The 21,073-nt window shown below is 33.7% G+C and overlaps 1 protein-coding gene across 1 annotated transcript; it reads left to right on the plus strand.

Moving 5' to 3' along the window:
* The first annotated feature begins 892 nt into the window (after nt 1-892).
* LOC141520190 (olfactory receptor 4Q2-like) lies at nt 893-1,807 on the plus strand. The gene has a single exon (XM_074231997.1). It carries the CDS (start codon nt 893-895, stop codon nt 1,805-1,807), a length of 915 nt encoding a protein of 304 aa, XP_074088098.1.
* Nucleotides 1,808-21,073: the final 19,266 nt, after the last annotated feature.

Consider the following 21,073-nt stretch of genomic DNA (forward strand, 5'->3'; position numbering starts at 1 on the left):
AGTGAATAAAGAGTGACCCTCAGATCCTGGAAGACCTGGTTCAAATCCCATCTCTGACACTATAGTGTCTCACCCTAGACAAATCACTTTATCATTCAATGCTCTAGTCAGCTCTCTAAAACTGGATTAAAGAGTTGTCACCCTACATTTGCAGAGATTTTCTTCATCTTTGTGTTCCCTGTACCTAATGAAATGACACATCTAGTTGCTGTTACATGAAGTTTCCTCAGAATAGAATTTAAATTCTATGAGAGAAGTGACTATTCCATTTTTTGTGTGTATGTTTGAATCACTAGAATAGTGCCTGCTGGGCACATAATAAATATTTGTAATGAAAGCATAACATTTTCCATAAATGCCAAACAGCATATTATATAAAATGTTTATTATAATATACAATTATTATAACATGTAATAAGACTATACTTATAATACATTATGAATCATACTCAAAATATTATAAATATATATATATTACAAATAGACCTTATTTATTATAACATGGCATCATTTTAATATACTAATATGACTACATTTTTGCTCTTACTAACACACTACTTTTTTGCTCTTATATTGTATACTATATAGTAAGATTCTATATTTATTATTCTACACTATATACTAATATATCATACTTATTACCATTCGCTATTATTATATTATTATCAAGAAAAGTGGCCAGAATGGAAGGTTGTTAACTCAAATATGTGTTTCTTTTTCTCAGTGTTTTATTTGTGGAAAACAATACTAAAGAAGGATAAATGTGGAAAGCAACATAGATAAATGAGGCTACCTCTGGTTCAGCAGATTCTAGACATGACATTCCATATTACCTCTCCTTACAAGTTTCTGATTCTTATTTTTTAATATGTTTTCTGTATAGGTGGAAAGAATGGGGCCAGGAAATCAAACAGTGGTGCAAGAATTTGTTCTAGCAGGGCTATCACAGACACCTATAGGGCAAGTAGGACTCTTTGTATTGTTCTTCTTCTTCTATGTTTTGACTTGGGTGGGCAATGTACTCATCATGGTCACAGTGGCCTCTGAAGCCCGTCTGCATTCGTCTCCAATGTATTTCCTCCTTGGCAACCTCTCTTTCCTGGACCTGTGCTATTCATCAGTGACTACTCCCAAACTTCTAATTGACTTCCTGGAAGAAAAGAAACTCATCTCCTATGGACAATGCATTATACAGCTTTTTTTCTTGCATGTCATTGGTGCAGCTGAGATGTTCTTACTAACAGTTATGGCATATGATCGTTATGTGGCTATCTGTAGACCTCTTCATTATACCACCATCATGAACCGGGGAATATGCTGTGTGTTGGTGATTGCTTCCTGGATGGGCGGCTTTGTGCACTCTACAGTTCAGACAATCTTGACTGTCCGCCTGCCTTTCTGTGGACCAAACAAAGTAGACAACTTCTTCTGTGATGTCCCTCCAGTGATCAAACTTGCCTGCACAGACACATTTGTCATTGGATTGTTAATGGTATCCAACAGTGGTTTGATCTCCACCAGTTGTTTTGTAGTATTAGTTTCTTCTTATGCTGCCATCCTGGTAAAGATACGTTCCAAGGAGGGACGAAGCAAGGCACTTTCCACTTGTGGCTCCCATCTCATGGTAGTAACACTATTTTTTGGGCCATGTATCTTCATTTATGCTCGTCCTTTTTCTACCTTCTCTGTGGACAAATTAGTTTCTGTGTCCTACAACGTCATCACCCCCATGTTGAACCCACTTATCTATACCCTTAGAAACAAAGAAGTAAAATCATCAATGAGGAAAGTCTGGATCAAGTGCTGAGTTACTTGATGAAAGCCAGAGGCATGAAGAGATGGTGGTTAGATAAAGGATACTAACCTCAATGTTGGAAGTACACATTTTGAGTCCCCTAAGAGTGAACACTGTGATAATAACTTGTTGAATTTCCCTACACCACTGTAATCTATTTGTTGCTGCTAGAATTAAAATATGGAAATTTAGATATCATTGTCTTTTATAAATTGTCATTCTGTAATTATTGTGTAATTTTAATGCAAAGATTTAATCATTATTTTACTCAAAAAACATTCTAGAATTTTTCATTCCCTACTAAAGTCCAAACAACTTGAAGTTAAAAGATAAACCTACCCTCATAATTTTTTCATTTTTTCATTTTTTTTATTACTATCATAATTTTATTCCATATATATCTCTGTTCAGGCACTCTATCTTCCAGTCAGAGAAACTTAATCTTTTGTTGCCAGTATGTCATTTCTTTCTTTTGTTTTGCGTTTGCTCTGCACCATTTCCTAATTTGATAATGCTCTCCTACCACATCTATTTCTGTTGAGGTCCTTAATGTCATTGAAGGCCCAGATTTAATGCTACATTTTTGATAAAGCTTTCTATAATCCCTTAAGTCAAAAGTATCCTAACATCATACATTTGACTCTCAAAGTGTTTTGACTATTTCTCATCAATTTACCATATAGTAATGACATTTATATAGTGTAAGGCATTGTATTAAATACTTTACAAATACCACCTTTTTTTATCCTCACAACAATCCAATTAGGTAGGTACTAAAATTATCACCATTTTATAGCTGAGTAAACTGGGGCAAATAGAATTTAAGTGACTTATTCAAAATAATAAGTTAGTATTTAGGGTCAGATTTAAACTCAGTTCTCCCTAATTCTAGATCCTATGAAACTAGATGCTTGTTTGATAGCTATGTGTACACATCACACTGTTCTTCATAGCATTCCATAACCTAGATTTTTGGATCTCAATTTATCTAGTGAATAGATAGTCATGTTCAGGAAGACCAATGTTTATGTCTTTCCTCTGCTAATACTGTATATTTCTGGAAAATCATTTAACCTTTATTTTAAATTATTTCTAATGGTTGTTATTCCATTTACTCATTTCATTCCCCATGAAAATAAACTCCTGCTTAGCATAATACTAGCATTATTATTCAATCCTTCTCCTTTATTAGCTTGATTTTCAACTCCAATCTTAGCCACCCAATAAGTTTGTTAACTGTAGTAGCATACTTACTTCCATTAAACAAGTGAAAATATATGTTAAATAAGATTTATATTTCTTTCATTAAAATAAAAGAAATTTGGTATATGTTTGTATTTTGCCTTAACATATAAAATTTTAGAGGCCACTGGCAATAGATTTTCAATGCTCAATAATACAATATGGTTACCCTATAATAAATCTGTTTAATTGATGAAGATGATGATATTAGTGAATACCTACAGTGTGTGATGGCTGTGATTATGTAGATTCCTTTCAAAGGAGTTACTCTTAGCATAGGTAAATGGCAAGTTTCTTTACTTCCAGAGTTATAGAAATTATAACAAAGGCTGTTATTGACATTATTAAGAGTGCTTTAATTAAGACTTGTATTATAATTCTCATTGTCAAGCATCATTAACCAGCTACCAAAGTGGCATAGGTTCTGTGTTTGATACACAGCAGAATCTAAATCTTTTCTTTCCAGGAATTTACCTTCTTGTCGTCGCAGATTGATTCAGATTCTAATATTTATATATATCATTAAATTAAATATTTTGAAATTTGAAAGTCAGGGGAACATGTATGTTAATTAGGATGGAAGTAGGACAAATTTAAATGCAGAACTGGCATAAGAAAAGAAACCGAAAATCTGCTAATATTATGGAGCATAAAGGAAGCAATCATCTCTATTTTTTCCAAAACCGTCTTCAAAGAGGTGGGATTTCAGAAGACATTTACATTATGGAAAAGACAGTATAGTGAGTTGAGATTGATAAGAATTCTAGACTTATTTTACCACTTTGATTAAAATTTAGAAGAGATAAATAGAACAATACACTGATATCTTAAGGACTTATAAACATTTTCTGTTCTTCCTTATAGAAACTCAAGCCTTACTTTCCAAGAAGTTATTTGCTCCTCTACTAAACAATCTCATAACTCTTTGTTTTGTGAGTTCTATTTCTAAGTCATTGAGTTTTCATATCTGGACTCAAATGAAAGATAAAATATGAAGTACGGCAACAATGCACAGCTGCCCTTGACTATTGACCAAGATATTGCAAGAAATAGACAAGGTGACTTTAGGGTCACCTTGGAAGCGACAGCTTCTAAATGATTGTTCTTTCTGCCTTCATCCCAAGGATGCCATTGTTCAGGCTGTCAAGGCAGCCTTGTCTCATGTCTAAGACACCTGCTAGTCAGGCTCTGAAATTCCTAAGTAGGAGGTTGGTAGGTAGTCAAGAAGAGTGAGGAAGAAAGAATCTTATGAAATTAGAGAGAAAACTCTCTAGAAAAAAAAGGATAAAGTCTCTAAGAAAGACATTTGTTCCATCAAACACCTAACTCCCTCTTTAATATTAATTTCTTTATTTATATTGACTAATTTCCCCTAGTCTGTAAATATATTTATTTCCCATTTAGCAAATAAAAAAAAATAAATAAATAGTTTTTCCTTGACCCCACTGGCCCCCTAAAGCTTTGTATTATTTTTTTCTCCGTTACACACTTTTATAAATGGTTGTCTAAATGTAATGATTACACTTGCTGACTATACACTCATTCCTCAACCCTTATAATTTGATTTCTGTCCCTGTTAGACTTTTGGAATGAGTCTCTCAATAACTTCTTTTTTTATTTTTTTATTTTTTCAATAACTTCTTAATTATTAAATTAAATTAGGATTTCTTAATACTTATCATTTTTCAATCCTCTATAGCATTTCATACTATTATTCAAATCTTCTTTGTTTATATTCCTTTATGTTTACTTTTATGTGCTAGAGTTGGTTTGAAAATACAGGATTTTCTGGATACCATCTCCCCCAAATTACAAACTTGGACAAAAGCTAGTCACCTCAAAGCCTATGGTATGATCCTGCCTAAGTTGAGAAAGACCTGTGACTGCGGACGGGGACACCACGAATTCCACCTTTTCAGATCTTTTCAAGAAGGTGAATCCTGATTGCTTCATTACAGAATAGAACATGGTGAGCATTATTTTGGGGTATGTCACATGGGGGCTATATATTTCTGCAACACATTCACTACCTTCTTCTCTAGGACTTTCAACCAAAATTGTATGGCAGTAATTTCTGAGAGCAATATCAACCTGTGTGCCTCATATTATGGGGCATCCAATGGTGAAGATGGTCTTTGTCAGGTGGTCCTAGAATACCTTACCATGTTCCAGAGTATTCCCAATAAGACCACATTTTACCCAAGTGATGTTATGACCACTGAGAAAGAGAGAGGTTAGCTGCCAAAACAAAGGGCATCTGTTTTGTAAGGACCAGAGTGTACAGAATGTCATTTATAACAACAATGAAAATTCTGATTGGTCAGGCTAAGGTGGTCCTGAAGAGCAAGGATGGTCAGGTGAAAATGATTTGAGTTGGAATTACCTTCCATGAAGCCTTGGAAGCTGCAGAGCTACTGAGGAAAGAAATGTTCAGCATCCGTATGCTAAATCCTTTTACAATTAAGCCTTTTGAGTGCCCAGACAAACCATGTATACTCCTGGTAGTGGAAGACCATTACTATGAGGGTGGCTAGGACAGGCTATGGTTGTTTCATTAGTGGATGGACTTGGCAATACCATGAGTCATTTGGCATTTGCCAACAACCAGAGAAGCAGGAAGTCAGCAAAGCTGCTAGTCAGCACTGACAAGGATGCCATTGTTCAGGCTGTCAAGGCAGCTTTGTCTCAAGCCTAAGACACCTGCTGGCCATTGGAGAGCAAAAGAAGAAGCAGGGAAAAGAGAAAAAAAAACATTTCTGTAATTTTAAATACTTTAACTTTTGTATCTACTGGAAATCAATTGAAAAATAAAAATTATTAAATGTTTTGAGGGGAAAAAGAAAAGGAAAATATAAAATTGATAATTTTTCTTTTGTGCTTTAAAACTTAGGAAATTAGAAAATACTACAAAATAGAGCTTGATTTTAAAAAAAAGTTTAGAATCCAAATGTGCCAAATTTGAGTCCAAGGGGGGGGATTCAAAAAGAAAATATGTGTGAACAGGACAAAATGAAAATACATTTGAGAAATGCTTAAGGAAATTAATATATACATATATATATATATATACACACATATGGAATACAACATAGACAATTTGGTTTTGTGTTTTTCATGTAAATATATAGTCCACAGGGATGCTTTAGTTTGACATTAGCCTCCAGAATTAATAAAGTGATGGAAAAAATGTTAATAATTAAGATTAAACTTTAAAGTGTATCATTCAAATATTTGTGGAGAGCTGGATGTTAAACATTTACTAGCATACTCCAAACTCTCTGTCATCCTCTGTCCTCATGTACCCATCTCTTGCAATGAAATTTCAGATCTTAGTAAAATAAAAGGTGTTCTGGAGTAAGGGTGGGAAGAGATATTTTACAGTTACAACCTATTTTTCTTATTCTGACTTTTTACATGTCTTACTCTATTTGCTTGGCAAGGTGAATCATATTTTCATGCCTTGGTGCTTTTTTCCTTTATCTGAATTTAGTTATGAATGCAAGTACCATCATAGAAATAGAACTGATAGTGCAAACATTTATAGGTTTGTTTAGTTCACAATTTTCTGGTTTCTCTTCTAGAAAACTCTCCTCATTCTCTTCCTACATATTTTCATGGTGGATTTATTCTTTCTCTCTACCTTGAAGTCCATGCTTTCCTCAAGTTCTATCTGTAGTCCTCTTTTCTTCCCCTTTTACATTCTCTCTTGTGAAAAACTAAATCTCTTTTAGAAGCTTGATTATCACGTCTTTTCAGATGACTACAAAATTTGTACATATAATATTGATCTTTCTCTTGACCTCCTGGTCTATTTATGCCAAAATTCAAAAGTGTATCCCACTGACTCATTACACCTTTGCTTATGTCAGTCTATGTATAAAATCAGTAATTATCAAGCTAAACTCTGCTGGTGCCTTAATTTAACCTTCTGTCTTATTCATCTCAGATTCAAGATACTTTGATACATGAAACACTAAAATAGGTTACCTAAATTTTGTGTAAATATTTATATAAATATAAATTTTAAATATATATGCATTTATATATATGAATTACATTTGTGTATTTGTAGTTTTATGTATGTACTGTCTATACTGAGCTTCTACTTACACTGACTAATCTAATCCACAGAACATGGGGACCATAAGCAAGAGCACATGTTCATTGTCATTAAGAATTCATTTTCTCTTGGAAAGTTATAATTTTATGATTACAATACTGAAGTATAATGAAAGAATAATTCAAATATAACATTCTCCCCCCCCCCCAGAAAAGTAGGCGATGAGTTCTTCTTTTAGCACATACAGAGACCAAGGAAAATGGATCCAAACTTAAGAGATCATATATGACTAAGAAGAAAGTTTCTGGAAATCTTTCTATTGACCCTGAGAAGAAGGTTCAAGTAATTCAGGATTTTTAACTCTAAGTCACACTTGACTCTACCCTACTCCTCACCCCTTACATCACTTCTCCTGTCTCTTTCTCTCTATTTATATATTCTCCATTCTTGTTCAGGCTTTTGTCTCCTCTCTTTCTGGTAATAATTTTTTTTTGGCATTTAAAACCTTTAATCTCCATCTTACATTAGCAGGTAGTCTAGAAAGTATGAACATTATTCCTCTTTATGAGCTCTATCTTTAAGCCAAACTGGCACTTTTATTCCTTTCTACCTATGACATAAGTCAATATTTTGTTTATTTAAATTAACTCCTTGTTATAAGAAATTTATATTTGATGAGGGTGATATTGGTAAATGACAGTTACTTTCTAAGAATCAATAAATCACTTTTAAGGGGAAAAAAGGATAAATTCCTTAGGCAAAATCATGTCACCTGAGAAATATTGTTTTAAACAATGTGACTTTCATTACAGAAAAGTTATGCCCATCTGGAGGTTAGAAAATGATTGCATTCATTTACTAAATTGTCTTATAATGTTTGGAATAAATTCAAACTTAAAAATTAAAATTTTCTTTCTTTTTTTGTAAATTTATTTTCCAATTATATGTAAAGATAGTTTCCAACTTTTGTGTTGCAAACTTTTGAATTCCATATTTTTCTACCACCCTCCCTTCCCTTCTTCCTCTCTATGGCTGCACACAATTTGATATAGGTTGTACATATTGAATCATAGTGCATGCATATTAATCATGTTACAAAAGAAGAATTAGAACTAAGGGGGAAAACATGAGAAAGAAAGAAAAAAATTGTAAAAGACATTTCAAAAAGTGAACATAGTTTGCTTGACTCTATTTTCAGAATCCATAATTTCTTCTCAGTATCAGGATAATATTTTCCTTAATAAGTCTCTCAGGATTGTCCTTGTTCAATGCTGAGAGGAGCTGCATTCATCAAGGTTGCTCAACTCACAATGTTGTTAATGTGTACAATGTTCTCTTGGTTCTGTTGACTTTACTCATTTTCAGTTCAACCTAGTCTTTTCATGCTTTTCTGAAGTCAGATCACTCATGATTTCTTATGAAACAAAATTACTACATTACATTCATAAATCATGCATTATTCAGTCATTCCTCAATTGATGGGCATCACAAAAAACATGTTATATTATTTGTGTGTGTGTTTGCATGTATATAGTTAGCCTTATCCTTACAATGTCCTTCTCAGTCCTTATCCTTTTTTTTTAAATTTAGGTTTTTTAGGGGGAGGGGTTTGCAAGGCAATGGGGTTAAGTGGCTTGCCCAAGGCCACACAGCTAGCTAATTATTAAGTGTCTGAGGCTGGATTTGAACTCAGGTACTCTTGACTCCAGGGCTGGTGCTCTATCCACTGCACCACCTAGCCGCCCCCTATTCCTTTTAATATATCTAATGTTCTTTTGCTTTGTCTGAGATCAAGATTGCTACCTCTTCAGTTTTTTAAATTCAACGGAACCATAATATATTTTCCACCAGTCTTTTAACTTTACACTGTCTGTCTCTCTTGATTCAAATATATTTTTTATGAAAATATATTGGAGGATTTTGCTTTATGATCATTCTGCTAAACACCAGCTTTATGGGAGATTCCATGCCATTCACATTCATAGTTAAGATTACTAATTCTGTATTTACCTCCATCCTATCTCCCCCCACTTTGTACATTTTTCTCACCTAACCCTTTATGACTCCTCACCAATATTTTGCTTCTAACTACTGCCTCTGTCAATCTGCCATCCTCTCCCCTTTTACTTTACTTTTATTTAATTTATCTTTACTTTTACTATTACTTTCCACTTCCTTTTTTAATCAGTTTCACCATGCTCCTTCTTTACCCTTTGACCTCACTTCCTTTTAGGGCAGAACAAAGTTCTAAATCCATTTGGGAATATATATTATATTATCTTTGAGCTACATCTGTTGAGAATACAATTTACTCAGTGCTCACAATTTCTTTTCTTTCCCTTTCCTATAAAGAATCTTTGACTTTATTTATTCTAATGAATTTTTCTCCCAGGATAATCCTTTTTTTAAAGTCTTAATTATTTTTTACAAGTGTTGTATCTACATCCTCTGTCAAAGTATATATCTTCTATTTGTTCTGATAGAAGTAAAATTCTCAAGGGTGGTTAATTGATTTATAAATATCATCAAGTATAATTACTTCATACTGACACCCTTTGTCTAAGTACCTACAACTCAGCTATCCCATTAGAAATACAATAGTTAAATCTGATAGAGGTGTTATTTCTAAAAATATATTTTAAATTGCATCAAATTCATAAGGTGATTTCCAAATTGATAAGTCATTCCCAAATTGACAAATGGTCAAAGGATATGAGTAGACAGTTTTCAAATGAAGAATTTAAAGCTATATACAATCATATGAAAAAATGTTCCAAATGATTATTGAATAGAGAAATGCAAATTAAAATAACTCTGAGGTAGCCTCATTTATATCAGATTGGCTAAGGTGAGAAAAAGTGTAAATGATCATTGTTGGGGAAGTTGTGGAAGGATTGGGAAATTAATGCTTTGTTGATGGAGTTGTGTACTGATCCAACCATTCTGAAGAGGAATGTGGAACTATGCACAAAAAAGCAATAAAAATTTTCATTCCCTTTGACCCATCAATTTCATTTCTAGGCCTATGTCCAGAAGAAATCATAAAAATGGGAAAAATCCCATAGGTTCTAAATTATTCACAGCAGCTCTTTTTTTAGTGGTGAAGAATTGGAAATTGAGGAGATGTCCATCAATTGATGAATACTATGGAATATTATTATTCTATAAGTAATTTTAAATCTCCAGGCACTAGAGAAGAAAGGAATAAGTTACAGAATCTGATGCTGTGCAAAGGAAGCAAAACTGAGAAAACAATGTACACACTAACAATAACAACATTGCGAGTTGATCAACTTTATGAATGCAGTTACTCTCAGCACTTCAGGGGGCTAGGAAAATAAAATTTTCTGTTCAATTAAGGAATTTTTAATCCAATAAGTATGAAAGCCCCCTGGTTCACTAAAATCCATCCTTTCCCCTGAAATAACATACTGAATTTTGCAGGTTAATTAATTCATGATTTTAATCTAAGCTCCTTTGTCTTCTGGAATATCATATTTCAGGTCCCTGATCCTTTAATGTCGAAGCTGCTAAGTCACGCACATTCCTGACTGTGGCTACCTGGAATTTAAATTTCTTCTTTCTGGCTGCTTTCAGTATTTTCTTCTTTAGCTGAGAATTCTGAAATTTAACTACGATATTCATTTGAGTTTTCCTTTTAAGATGTCTGTCTGTGAGACAGACCTTTATTGAAGCTCCTCCATGATAACTTAAGGTGAGATCTTTTTCACTCTTCTTTTTGGTAGGTTCTGAGGTTTTAGAGTCTACTTAGAGGCTTTATTTAAACTTGGTTAGGCAATATTGTGAGATGATCAATTTTGATGGAAGCAACGCCTCTCAGCAGTTCAGAGAACTAAGACAATCATACAGAGGAAGAAAAACAAAATGAAACAACAACAAAAAAAAGAAAAACAAACCTTTTTGAATATGATAGCCCCTTTATAAAAATTGTGTCATGTGTATCTTTCCTTTAATCCAAATTCCTCATACTGAAAAGCACTAATATGTAAAAATGTTTATCAAAAGTATGTATGTATGTACGATGCTAACCTGACTGTCTGCTGCTGAGGGGAGGAGGTTACAAAGGGAAAGTGGAAGAAAATTTTATAACTTAAATATATTCATGTACATATGGATGAAAATGAACAAACAACAAACAAACAAACAAATAAACGAATAAACAAACAAAGGAATGAAAGAATAAATGAATGAATAAAAATTTATAAATAATAGAGGAAAAGAAAATAAAAGCTGGTTAGGGAGAATCTTCAGGATCTTAAGTTTCTCATCTGCAAAGTGATGGCATTTTAGTGCATATGACCTCTAAGATCCCATTGAGATTCTAACCTATGATCCTTAATTTTTGTTTCCAATCTGGGACATTAATACATTGTTGGTTTCCAGCCAGGGGCCTGTCCTCATCATTTCATGCCTGAAATATAACAACTCTTTTGTTAGTCTCCCGCTAGTCTCCTGCTACTTTAATCCAATGTCCATTATGTTGACAAAGTGGTTTTTATTAAAGCTAAGGTCTGATCAGATTATTCCCCCACATTACAAGCCCTAGTGGTTTCTGTTTCAGGCAGGATGAATTATAAAATTCTTTGCATGACCTTGAAAGCATATCAAAATAAAACCCTTCACTCTCATTCGACTCTTCCTATAATTTACTACTTTTCATTGCCCTTTTTTTCCTCTTCCTCATAAACAGTCCTCCATTCCACCAATCCAATCAAATCCAAGAAAAATTGCTTAAGCATTTACTATGTTCCAAGGATCTTGCTGAACACTTGGTACACAATTAAAGATAATTTTTTCCCTCAAGCAGCTTGTAATCTAATGGAGGGAGAAAACATTTTTAAAAATATAGGATAGGGCCACCAAGGGGTCCCTGGCAAAGAGCCATCTTGTTCCATGAGATTAAAAAAACAAGCAAACAAAACAATTTTAATGAACCGGGAGGGCAGATGGTACAGAATGGAGTGAACCTCCATTTTCTATTTTCTACAAAGGAAGCATGTGGGAAGACTTTGGTATTCCATATTTGAGCCCTGCTGTCATTGCCCATGTTGATATCAGAGAAGTAAGAGAATGGGGATAATATTGAGGGTGAGGAATTTATCTTTTCACAGACTGACTCCTATCCCTGGAAAGTACCTCTTCCTCAGTTATGCCTCCTGGATTGACTAGCTCCCATCAAAGTTCAGCTCAAATGCCACCTTTTGTAGGAAAAATAGCTTCCCTCTGAGATAGCTCTGCATTTACAAATATTCATTTTATATGAACAAAGTTTTTGCATTTTATATATGGTATTCTAGGGCAAGGACATTGATTTTGCCCTTTATGATTTGTTTAGTCTTAGCATAGTGCCTATCATGGCATAAAAAACTAATAAATACTATTTTATTACTTGCAAATGATAATATGAAATGCGTATATTCCTTTGGATAAATCCTCACTCTCAGCATCATAGAGATCCAAAACATGTTTTGCTATGGCAATCAATGTACCTCCTACTAATATTATTAAGAAGCTGGGGGCGGGGATAGTCATTAGGTGTTGGAGCTGGAAAAAAAGAAGTGGAGCTACTAGTATTACTGAGAAAGAATTCATTTCTAAAATATACAGAGAAATGAGTCAAATTTGGGGGAAAAAAAACAAGCCATTCCCCAATTGAGAAATGGTCAAAGGATATGCAAAGGCAAATTAGAGATGAGGAAATCAAAGTGATCCATAGTCATGAAAAATTGCTCTAAATCATTGCTTATTAGAGAAATGCAAATGAAAGCATCTCTGAGGTACTCCCTCACCCCTCTCAGACTGATCCATATGATCAAATGGACAATGATCAATGTTGAAAAGGATGTAGGAAATCTGGGTCATTAATACATTGTTGGTGGAGCTGTGAAATTATCCAACTTTTCTGGAGAGAAATTTTGAATTACACCCAAAGGGCAATACAAATGGGCATACCCTTTGATCCAGCAATATCACTATTGGGTCTATACCTTGAATGAATTATGAAAAAGGGTAAAAGCATCACTTCTAAAAATATATTCATAGAAGCTCTGTTTGTGGTGGCAGAGAATTAAAAATTGAGCTAATGCCCACCAATGGGGAACAGCTTAACAAACTGGGTATATGCAAGTTATGGAAAACTATTGTTCTATTAGAAAACATGAGGGATGGGAATTCAGAGAAGCCAATATAGATTTGCATGAACTGATGCTGAGTGAGTTGGGCAGAACCAGAATAATACTGTACAGCATAACAGCAACATAGTGTTGATAATCAGTCTTAATGGATTTACTCATTTCATTAATGAGGGACAATTCTGAGAAAAAAATTGTGGAATTTAAAGAAAAAAAGATTATAACCTATAATTTTAAAAAAGTTATCATATGTATTATGTAATTTTGCTCTCTCTTACATCTTATTTTTTCATTAAGGATATGATTTATCTCTTACCACATGAAATTCTGATCATTATATATATATATATATATATATATATATATATATATATACATATATATATATATATGTATGTATATGCGTATATAAGGGAACATTGTAGACTGTCAGAATGCCTTCCGTGTGGGGAGAGGGAAGTGATATTGGGGGAAAATTATAAAATTCAAAAAAATAAAAAATAATGAAAATAATAAAAAAATAAAACTAATAGACAATAAAAATTGAAGAGGAAAATTGTATTAGAGCTAGCCTTAATTGGTCAGGGAAAGCTCGTTGTTATCTTGTCAGTGGGAGTATTTATTTCTTAGAAATTTGTAAAGATATACAAATCATGGTTTGAATGATTTAGACAGTTTTTAGTTATCCAAATTTAACAAAGTGATGGAGAAATGATAATAATGTGGGTTAAAGTAAAAAATAAACATTGAGATTTGATAGTTAAATGTTTATCAGTACACACCCTTGTGTCACACATTCATGTCATTTGATTTCTGCTTACTTCGTCATACTGCAAAACAATTTAAATGATTGCCAAGCATTCTGTGAACAGGCAAGCTTCACCTTTGTCTCAGTCAATCAGAGAATAGGAAACTATGGGAAAAGCCAAGAATCTGGAATGATAAACCTACTTAAAATTCCTCTTCCCATTCTTTTTTAAATTTATTTATTTTGAATTTTACAATTTTCTCCCGATCTCACTTCCCTCCCCTCAACCCCCACAAAGGCAGTTTGTTAGTCTTTACATTTTTTTCCATGCTATACATTGATCTAAGTTGAATGGGATGAGAGAGAAATCATATTCTTAAAGAATAAAAATTAAGTAAAAGAGATAGGAAAATTATATAATAAGATAATGGTTTTATTTTAATTAAAGGTAACAGTCTTTGGTCTTTGTTCAAAATCGACAAATCTTTCTCTGGATACAGATAGTATGTTCTATCACAGATATCCTGAAATTATGCCTGATTGTTGCACTGATGGAATGAGCAAGTCCATTTTGATTGAACATAACCCCCATGTTGCTGTTTGGTTGTAAAATCTTCTGGTTCAGCTCATTTCACTCAGCAACTGTTCATGCAAATCCTTCCAGGCTTCCCTGAATTCCCATCCCTCCTGGTTTCTAATAGAACAATAGTGTTCCATGACATACTTATACCACACTTGTTTAAGCCATTCCCCAATGGATGGACATTCACTCAATTGTCAAGTTTTTGCCACCACAATCAGGGCTGCTTTAACTATTTTGTACAAGTAATGGTTTTATCTTTTTTCATAATCTCTTCAGGGTATAGACCCAGTACTTGCATTACTGGATCAAAGGGTATGCATGCTTTTGCTGCCCTTTGGGAAAAACTCAAATTTGCTCTCCAGAATGTTTGGATGAGTTCACAGCTCCACCAACAATGTAGTAATATCCCAGATTTCCCACATCCATTCCAACACTGATCATTGTCCTTTCTGTTCCTATTATCCAATCTGAGAGATTTAAGGTTATACCTCAGTGATGCTTTAATTTTTATTTCTCTAATAAGTAGTGATTTAGAGCAATTTTCCATAACTTTGGATCTCTTTAATTTCCTTACCTGTAAATTGACTTTGCATATCCATTGACCATTTTTCAATTGGAGAATAGCTTCCTTTTTGTAAAAAATTAAACTCAGTTCTCTCTATATTTTGGAAATGTGTCCTTTGTCAGAGATATTAGGTGTATAAATTCTTTCCCAGTTTACTACTTTTCATTTGATCTTGGTTAAAGTGGTTTTTTCTGTACAATAGCATTTTTAATTTAATGTAATTAAAATTATCTGGTTTGTTTTTAATGATGTTCTCTATCTCTTCCTTGTTCATAAAATGCTTCCCTTTCCAAAGATCTGACAAGTAAACTATTCCTTGATCTCTTGGTTTTCTTATACTACTTTTTATGTCTAAATCCTGTATCTATTTTGACCTTATCTTGGAATAGGGTGTGAGATATATTGATCCACGTTTCTTCCATAATAACTTCCAATTTCCCCAATAGATTTGATTCTTTTTTTATTTTGTTTTTCCTGTCTCTGTTTCTTTTTTTAAAATAATTTTTAGTAAAGATATTATTTGAGTTTTACAATTTTCCCCCCAATCTTACTTCCCTACCCCCCCCAAGGAAAGCAATCTGTCAGTCTTTACTTTGTTTCCATGTTGTACCTTGATCCAAATTCGGTGTGGGTGTGATGAGAAAGAAATCATATCCTTAGAAAAGAGACAAGAATTCGAAGCAGTAACAAGATTAGATAATAAGATATCTGTTTTTTCCTAAATTAAAGGGAATAGTCCTTGTACTTTGGTCAAACTCCACAGCTCCTTAACTGGATACAGATTGCACTCTCCTTTCCAGACAGCCCAAAATTGCTCCGGATTGTTGCACTGATGGAATGAGCAAGTCCTTCAAGGTGGATCACCACTCCCATCTTGCTGTTAGTGTGTACATGTTTTTCTGGTTCTGCTCATCTCACTCAGCATAAGTTAATGCAAATCCCTCCAGGCTTCGTTGAAATCCCTTCCCTCCTGGTTTCTTATAGAACAAAAGTATTCCATGACATACATATAACACAGTTGGCTAAGCCATTCCCCAACTGAAGGACATTTACTTGATTTCCAATTCTTTGCCCCCACAAACAGGGCTGCTATAAATATTTTTGTACAAGTAATGTTTTTACTGTTTTTCTTTATCTCTTCAGGATATAGACCCAGTAGTGCTATTGCTGGGTCAAAGGCTATACACATTTTTGTTGCCCTTTGGGAGTAGTTCCAAATAGCTCTCCAGAAAGGTTGGATGAGTTCACAGCTCCACCAACAGTGTAATAGTGTCCCAGATTTCCCACATCCCTTCCAACAATGATCATTATCCTTTCTGGTCATATTGGCCAATCTGATAGGTGTGAGGTGGTACCTCAGAGAAGCTTTAATTTGCATTTCTCTAATAATGATTTGGAGCATTTTAAATATGGCTATGAATTGCTTTGATCTCCTCATCTGTAAATTGCCTTTACATATCCTTTGACCATTTGTCAATTGGGGAATGGCTTTTTATTTTTGAAAAATATGACTCAATCTGTATATTTTAGAAATGAGTCCTTTGTCAAAATCATTAGTTGTAAAAATTGTTTACCAATTTATTACATTTCTTTTGATTTTGGTTACAGTGCTTTTATCTGTGCAAAAGCTTTTTAATTTAATATTATCGCAATCATCTAATTGGTTTTTGGTGATGTTCTCCAACTCTTCCTTAGTCATCAACTGCTCCCCTTTCCATAGATCTGACAGGTACACTAGTCCTTGATCTTCTAATTTGCTAATAGTATTCTTTTTTATGTCTAATTCCTGTAACCATTTGGATCTTATCTTGGTAAAGGGTGTGATGTATTGGTCTAATCTAAGTTTCTTCCATACTAACTTCCAATTATCCCAACAGTTTTTATTAAAGAGGGAGTTTTTATCCCAATTAGTGGACTCTTTGGGTTTATCGAACAGGAGATTACTATAATCATCTCCTGCTTTTACACCTAGTCTATTCAACTGGTCCACCACTCCATTTCTTAGCCAAAATAAAAAAAAAAAATTGGGTGTTTGCAAGGCAAACGGGGTTAAGTGGCTTGCCGAAGGCCACACAGCTAGGTGATTTTTAAGTGTCTGAGACCGAATTTGAACCCAGGCACTCCTGACTCCAGGGCTGGTGCTATATCCACTACGCCACCTAGACACCCCTATACCAAACAGTTTTGATGACTGATGCTTTATAATATAATTTTTGATCAGGTAAGGCTAAGCTACATTCTTTTGTACTTTTCTTTTCATTAAGCTCCTGGCAATTCTTGACTTTTTATTTCTCCATATGAATTTACTTACAACTTTTTCTAACTCATTAAAGTAATTTTTTTGGAATTTTGATTTGTAGGTTACTAAACAGATAGTTTAGTTTAGGTAGAATTGCCATTTTTGTTATATTAGCTCTACCTATCCACAAGCAGTTGATATTTGTCTAGTTATTTAAATCTGATTTAATTTGTGTGAGAAGTGTTTTATAATTGTTTTCAAAAAGATTCTGAGTCTGTTTTGGCAAATAGACTCCCAAGTATTTTATATTGTCTGAGGTTACTTTGAATGGAATTTCTCTTTCTAGCACTTCCTGCTGTTTCTTGCTAGACATATAAAGAAAAGTTGAGGATTTATGAGGGTTTATTTTATAACCTGCAACTTTGCTAAAATTGCTAATTGTGTCCGGTCGTTTTTTTGGATGATTTCTTGGGATTCTCTAGGTAGACCAACGTGTCATCTGCAAAGAGTGAGAGTTTTGTCTCTTCCTTCCCAATTCTAATTCCTTCAATTTCTTTTTCTTCTCTAATTGCTGATGCTAATCTTTCTAATACAATATTGAATAGTAGTCGTGATAATGGGCAACCTTGTTTCACCCCTGATCTTATTGGGAATGCCTCTAGCCTCTCTCCATTGAATATAATGATTGTTGATAGTTTCAGATAGATACTGCTAATTATTTTAAGGAACAGTCCATTTATTCCTACACGCTCTAGTGTTTTTAATAGGAATGGATGCTGCATTTTTTCAAAAGCTTTTTCAGCATCTATTGATATGATCATATGATTTCTGATAGATTTGTTGTTGATATAATTGAGTATACTAACAGTTTTCCTAATATTGAACCAACCCTGCATACCTGGAATAAATCCTACTTGATCACAATGTATTATCCTGGTGATAACATGATGTACTTGTTTTGTAAGATTTTATTTAAGATTTTTGCATCTATATTCATCAGGGAAATAGGTGTTTAATTTTCTTTCTCTCTTTTAACTCTTCCTGGTTTAGGTTAACAGCACCATATTTGTTTCATAGAAAGAGTTAGGCAGAGTTCCATCTTTCCCTAATTTTACAAAGAGCTTATATACAATTGGAATCAATTGTTCCTTAAATGTTGTGTAGAATTCACTTGTGAATCCATCAGGCCCTGGAGATTTTTTTTTTTAGGGAGTTCAATGATGCTTGTTGAATTTCTTTTTCTGAGATAGGATTGTGTAGGTGTTTAATCTCTTCTTCATTTAACCTGGGCAATTTATATTTTTGTAAATATTCATCCATTTCACTTAGATTATCAAATTTTTTGGCATAGAGTTGGGCAAAATAATTTCAAATTATTAATTGAATTTCATCCTCATTGGTGGTGATTTCACCTTTTTCTTTTATGATACGAGCAATTTGGTTTTCTTCTTCCTTTTTTATCAAATTGATCAGAGATTTATCAATTTTATTGGTTTTTTCATAATACCAACTTTTGGTTTTATTTATTAATTCAATTGTTTCTTTGATTTTGATTTTTATTAATTTCTCCTTTAATTTTTAGAATTTCTAATTTGGTATTTAATTTTTTTCTTTCTTTAATGTTTTTAGTTGCATATTTAGTTCATTGATTTCCTCTTTCTCCAACTTATTCATGTAAGCATTTAGAGCTGCAATGTATCCACTGAGAGTTGCTTTGAATGAATCCCATAGGTTTTGGTATGTTGTTTCATTATTCTCATTATCTAGGATAAAATGGTTAATTATTTCTATAATTTGTTTAGTGGTTCACTCATTTTTTAAAATGAGGTTATTCAGTTTCCAATTTGTTCTGGTTCTATGTCTCCTTGGCCCTATATTGCATATGACTTTTATTGCATTGTGATCTGAGAAAGATATATTCACTATTTCTGCCTTTCTGCAGTTGATCATTAGGTTTTCATGTCCATGAACAATTTTTGTATAAGTTCCATGTACTGCAGAAAAAAGGTATATTTCTTTCTATCCCCATTCTGTTTCCTCCATAAGTCTACCATATCTAATTTTTTCTAAAAATCTTTTTACCTCCTTTACTTCTTTCTTGTTTATTTTATGATTTGATTTATCTAGTTCTGAAAGTGGGATGGTGAGGTCTCCCACTAGTAGAGTTTTACTGTCTATGTCTTCCTGTAGTTCTTTCAGCTTCACCTCTAAGAATCTGAGTGCTGTCCCACTGGGTGCATATATATTCAGTATTGAAATGACTTTATTGTCTATGGTACCTTTTAGGAGGATAAAGTTTCCTTCCTTATTGCTTTTAATGCTATCTATTTTTGCTGCTACTTTGTCTGAGATAAGGATTGCTACCCCTACTTTTTTTTTTTACTTCAGCTGAAGCAAAATATATTTTGCTCTAGCCTTTTACCTTTACTCTATATGTATCTCTCTGCTTCAAATGAGTTTCTTATAAGCAGCATATTGTAGCATTCGGGTTTTTAATCCACTCTGCTATTTGCTTATGTTTTAAGGGAAGTTCATCCCATTCACATTAAAGGTTATGATTACTAATTCTTTATTGCCCTCTGTGCTATCTTCCCTCTGTTTGTATTTTTCACATCTTTCCCCCACTTTATCCATATTCCCCAGTATCTTTTTTTCTGAATACCACCCCCTTCAGTGTGTTTGCCCTCCTATATCCCCCTCCCCTTTCTTTCCCCTTTCCCTTTTTCCTTTTCTCTTCCCTTCCTTTTGTTTTTCACCCTTTTTACCCCCACTCCCCTTCCCTTTCTCCACCCCCTCCCTTTTTGCCCTTTTTAATATTTGAAAGGTTAGATGTTTTGTAAGTTAACTGAGTATATGTAGGTTGACTTTAAGCCAAGTCGGATGAGAAGAAGATTCAGGTGTTTCTCATCTGCTCCCTTCTTCCCCTCTATTACCATAGATTTTTTGTACCCTTTAGTGTAATGAGATTTACCCCATTCAATCCCCTTCCTCCTCCCATCTCTTTCCTGTCCCCCTTTTTTAAGGAGGTATTGTTTTTTTAGAATTTTTTATCTAGGTCTCGGGAAATTCTACATATCTGTCCCTTCTAGTTCAGTATATTTTATCAAACAGATCCAAAATTCCTGAGAGTTATTAGAGTCTTTATCCCAAGTGGGGTTAAAGTCAGTTACATCTTTTTTAGATAGCAGTCTCATGAGTGTCCATCATTTATGGCTAGGTATATTCTCTCTGTTAGAGTTACAATTCTCAAGATTTATGAGAATCTTTTTGTCCCCATGCTGGGATATAGCTAGTTTCAACTTACTGGATAGCATTTTTTTCCTTTTACTGCCCCCCGCTTTTTTACCTTTTCATGTGTCTCTTGAACCTCTTGTTTGATGCCCAAATTTTCTGTTTAGCTCTGGTCTTTTCATCAGAAATTTTTGGAATTCTTCCATTTTGTTAAATATCCATTTTTCCTAGGAAGAGAAGGTTCAGGTTTGCGGGATAGTGGATTCTTGGCTGAATTCCAAGCTCTCTTGCTCTTCAAAATATCTCTTTCCAGGACCTTCAATCCCTTAATGTTTATGCAGCCAGTTTCTGCATGAACCTTACTCTGTCTCCTTGATACTTAAATTGTTTCTTTCTGGCTCCTTTCAGGATTTTCTCTTTTATCTGATAGTTCTGAGTTTGGCCACAACATTCCTTGG

This window comes from Macrotis lagotis, chromosome 4 (genome assembly GCF_037893015.1).
Source record: "Macrotis lagotis isolate mMagLag1 chromosome 4, bilby.v1.9.chrom.fasta, whole genome shotgun sequence".
NCBI lineage: Eukaryota > Metazoa > Chordata > Mammalia > Peramelemorphia > Peramelidae > Macrotis > Macrotis lagotis.

What these genes read in the sequence shown, in the direction of transcription:
- LOC141520190 (XM_074231997.1), top strand. Translation starts at nt 893, where the DNA reads ATGGGGCCAGGAAATCAAACAGTGGTGCAAGAATTTGTTCTAGCAGGG.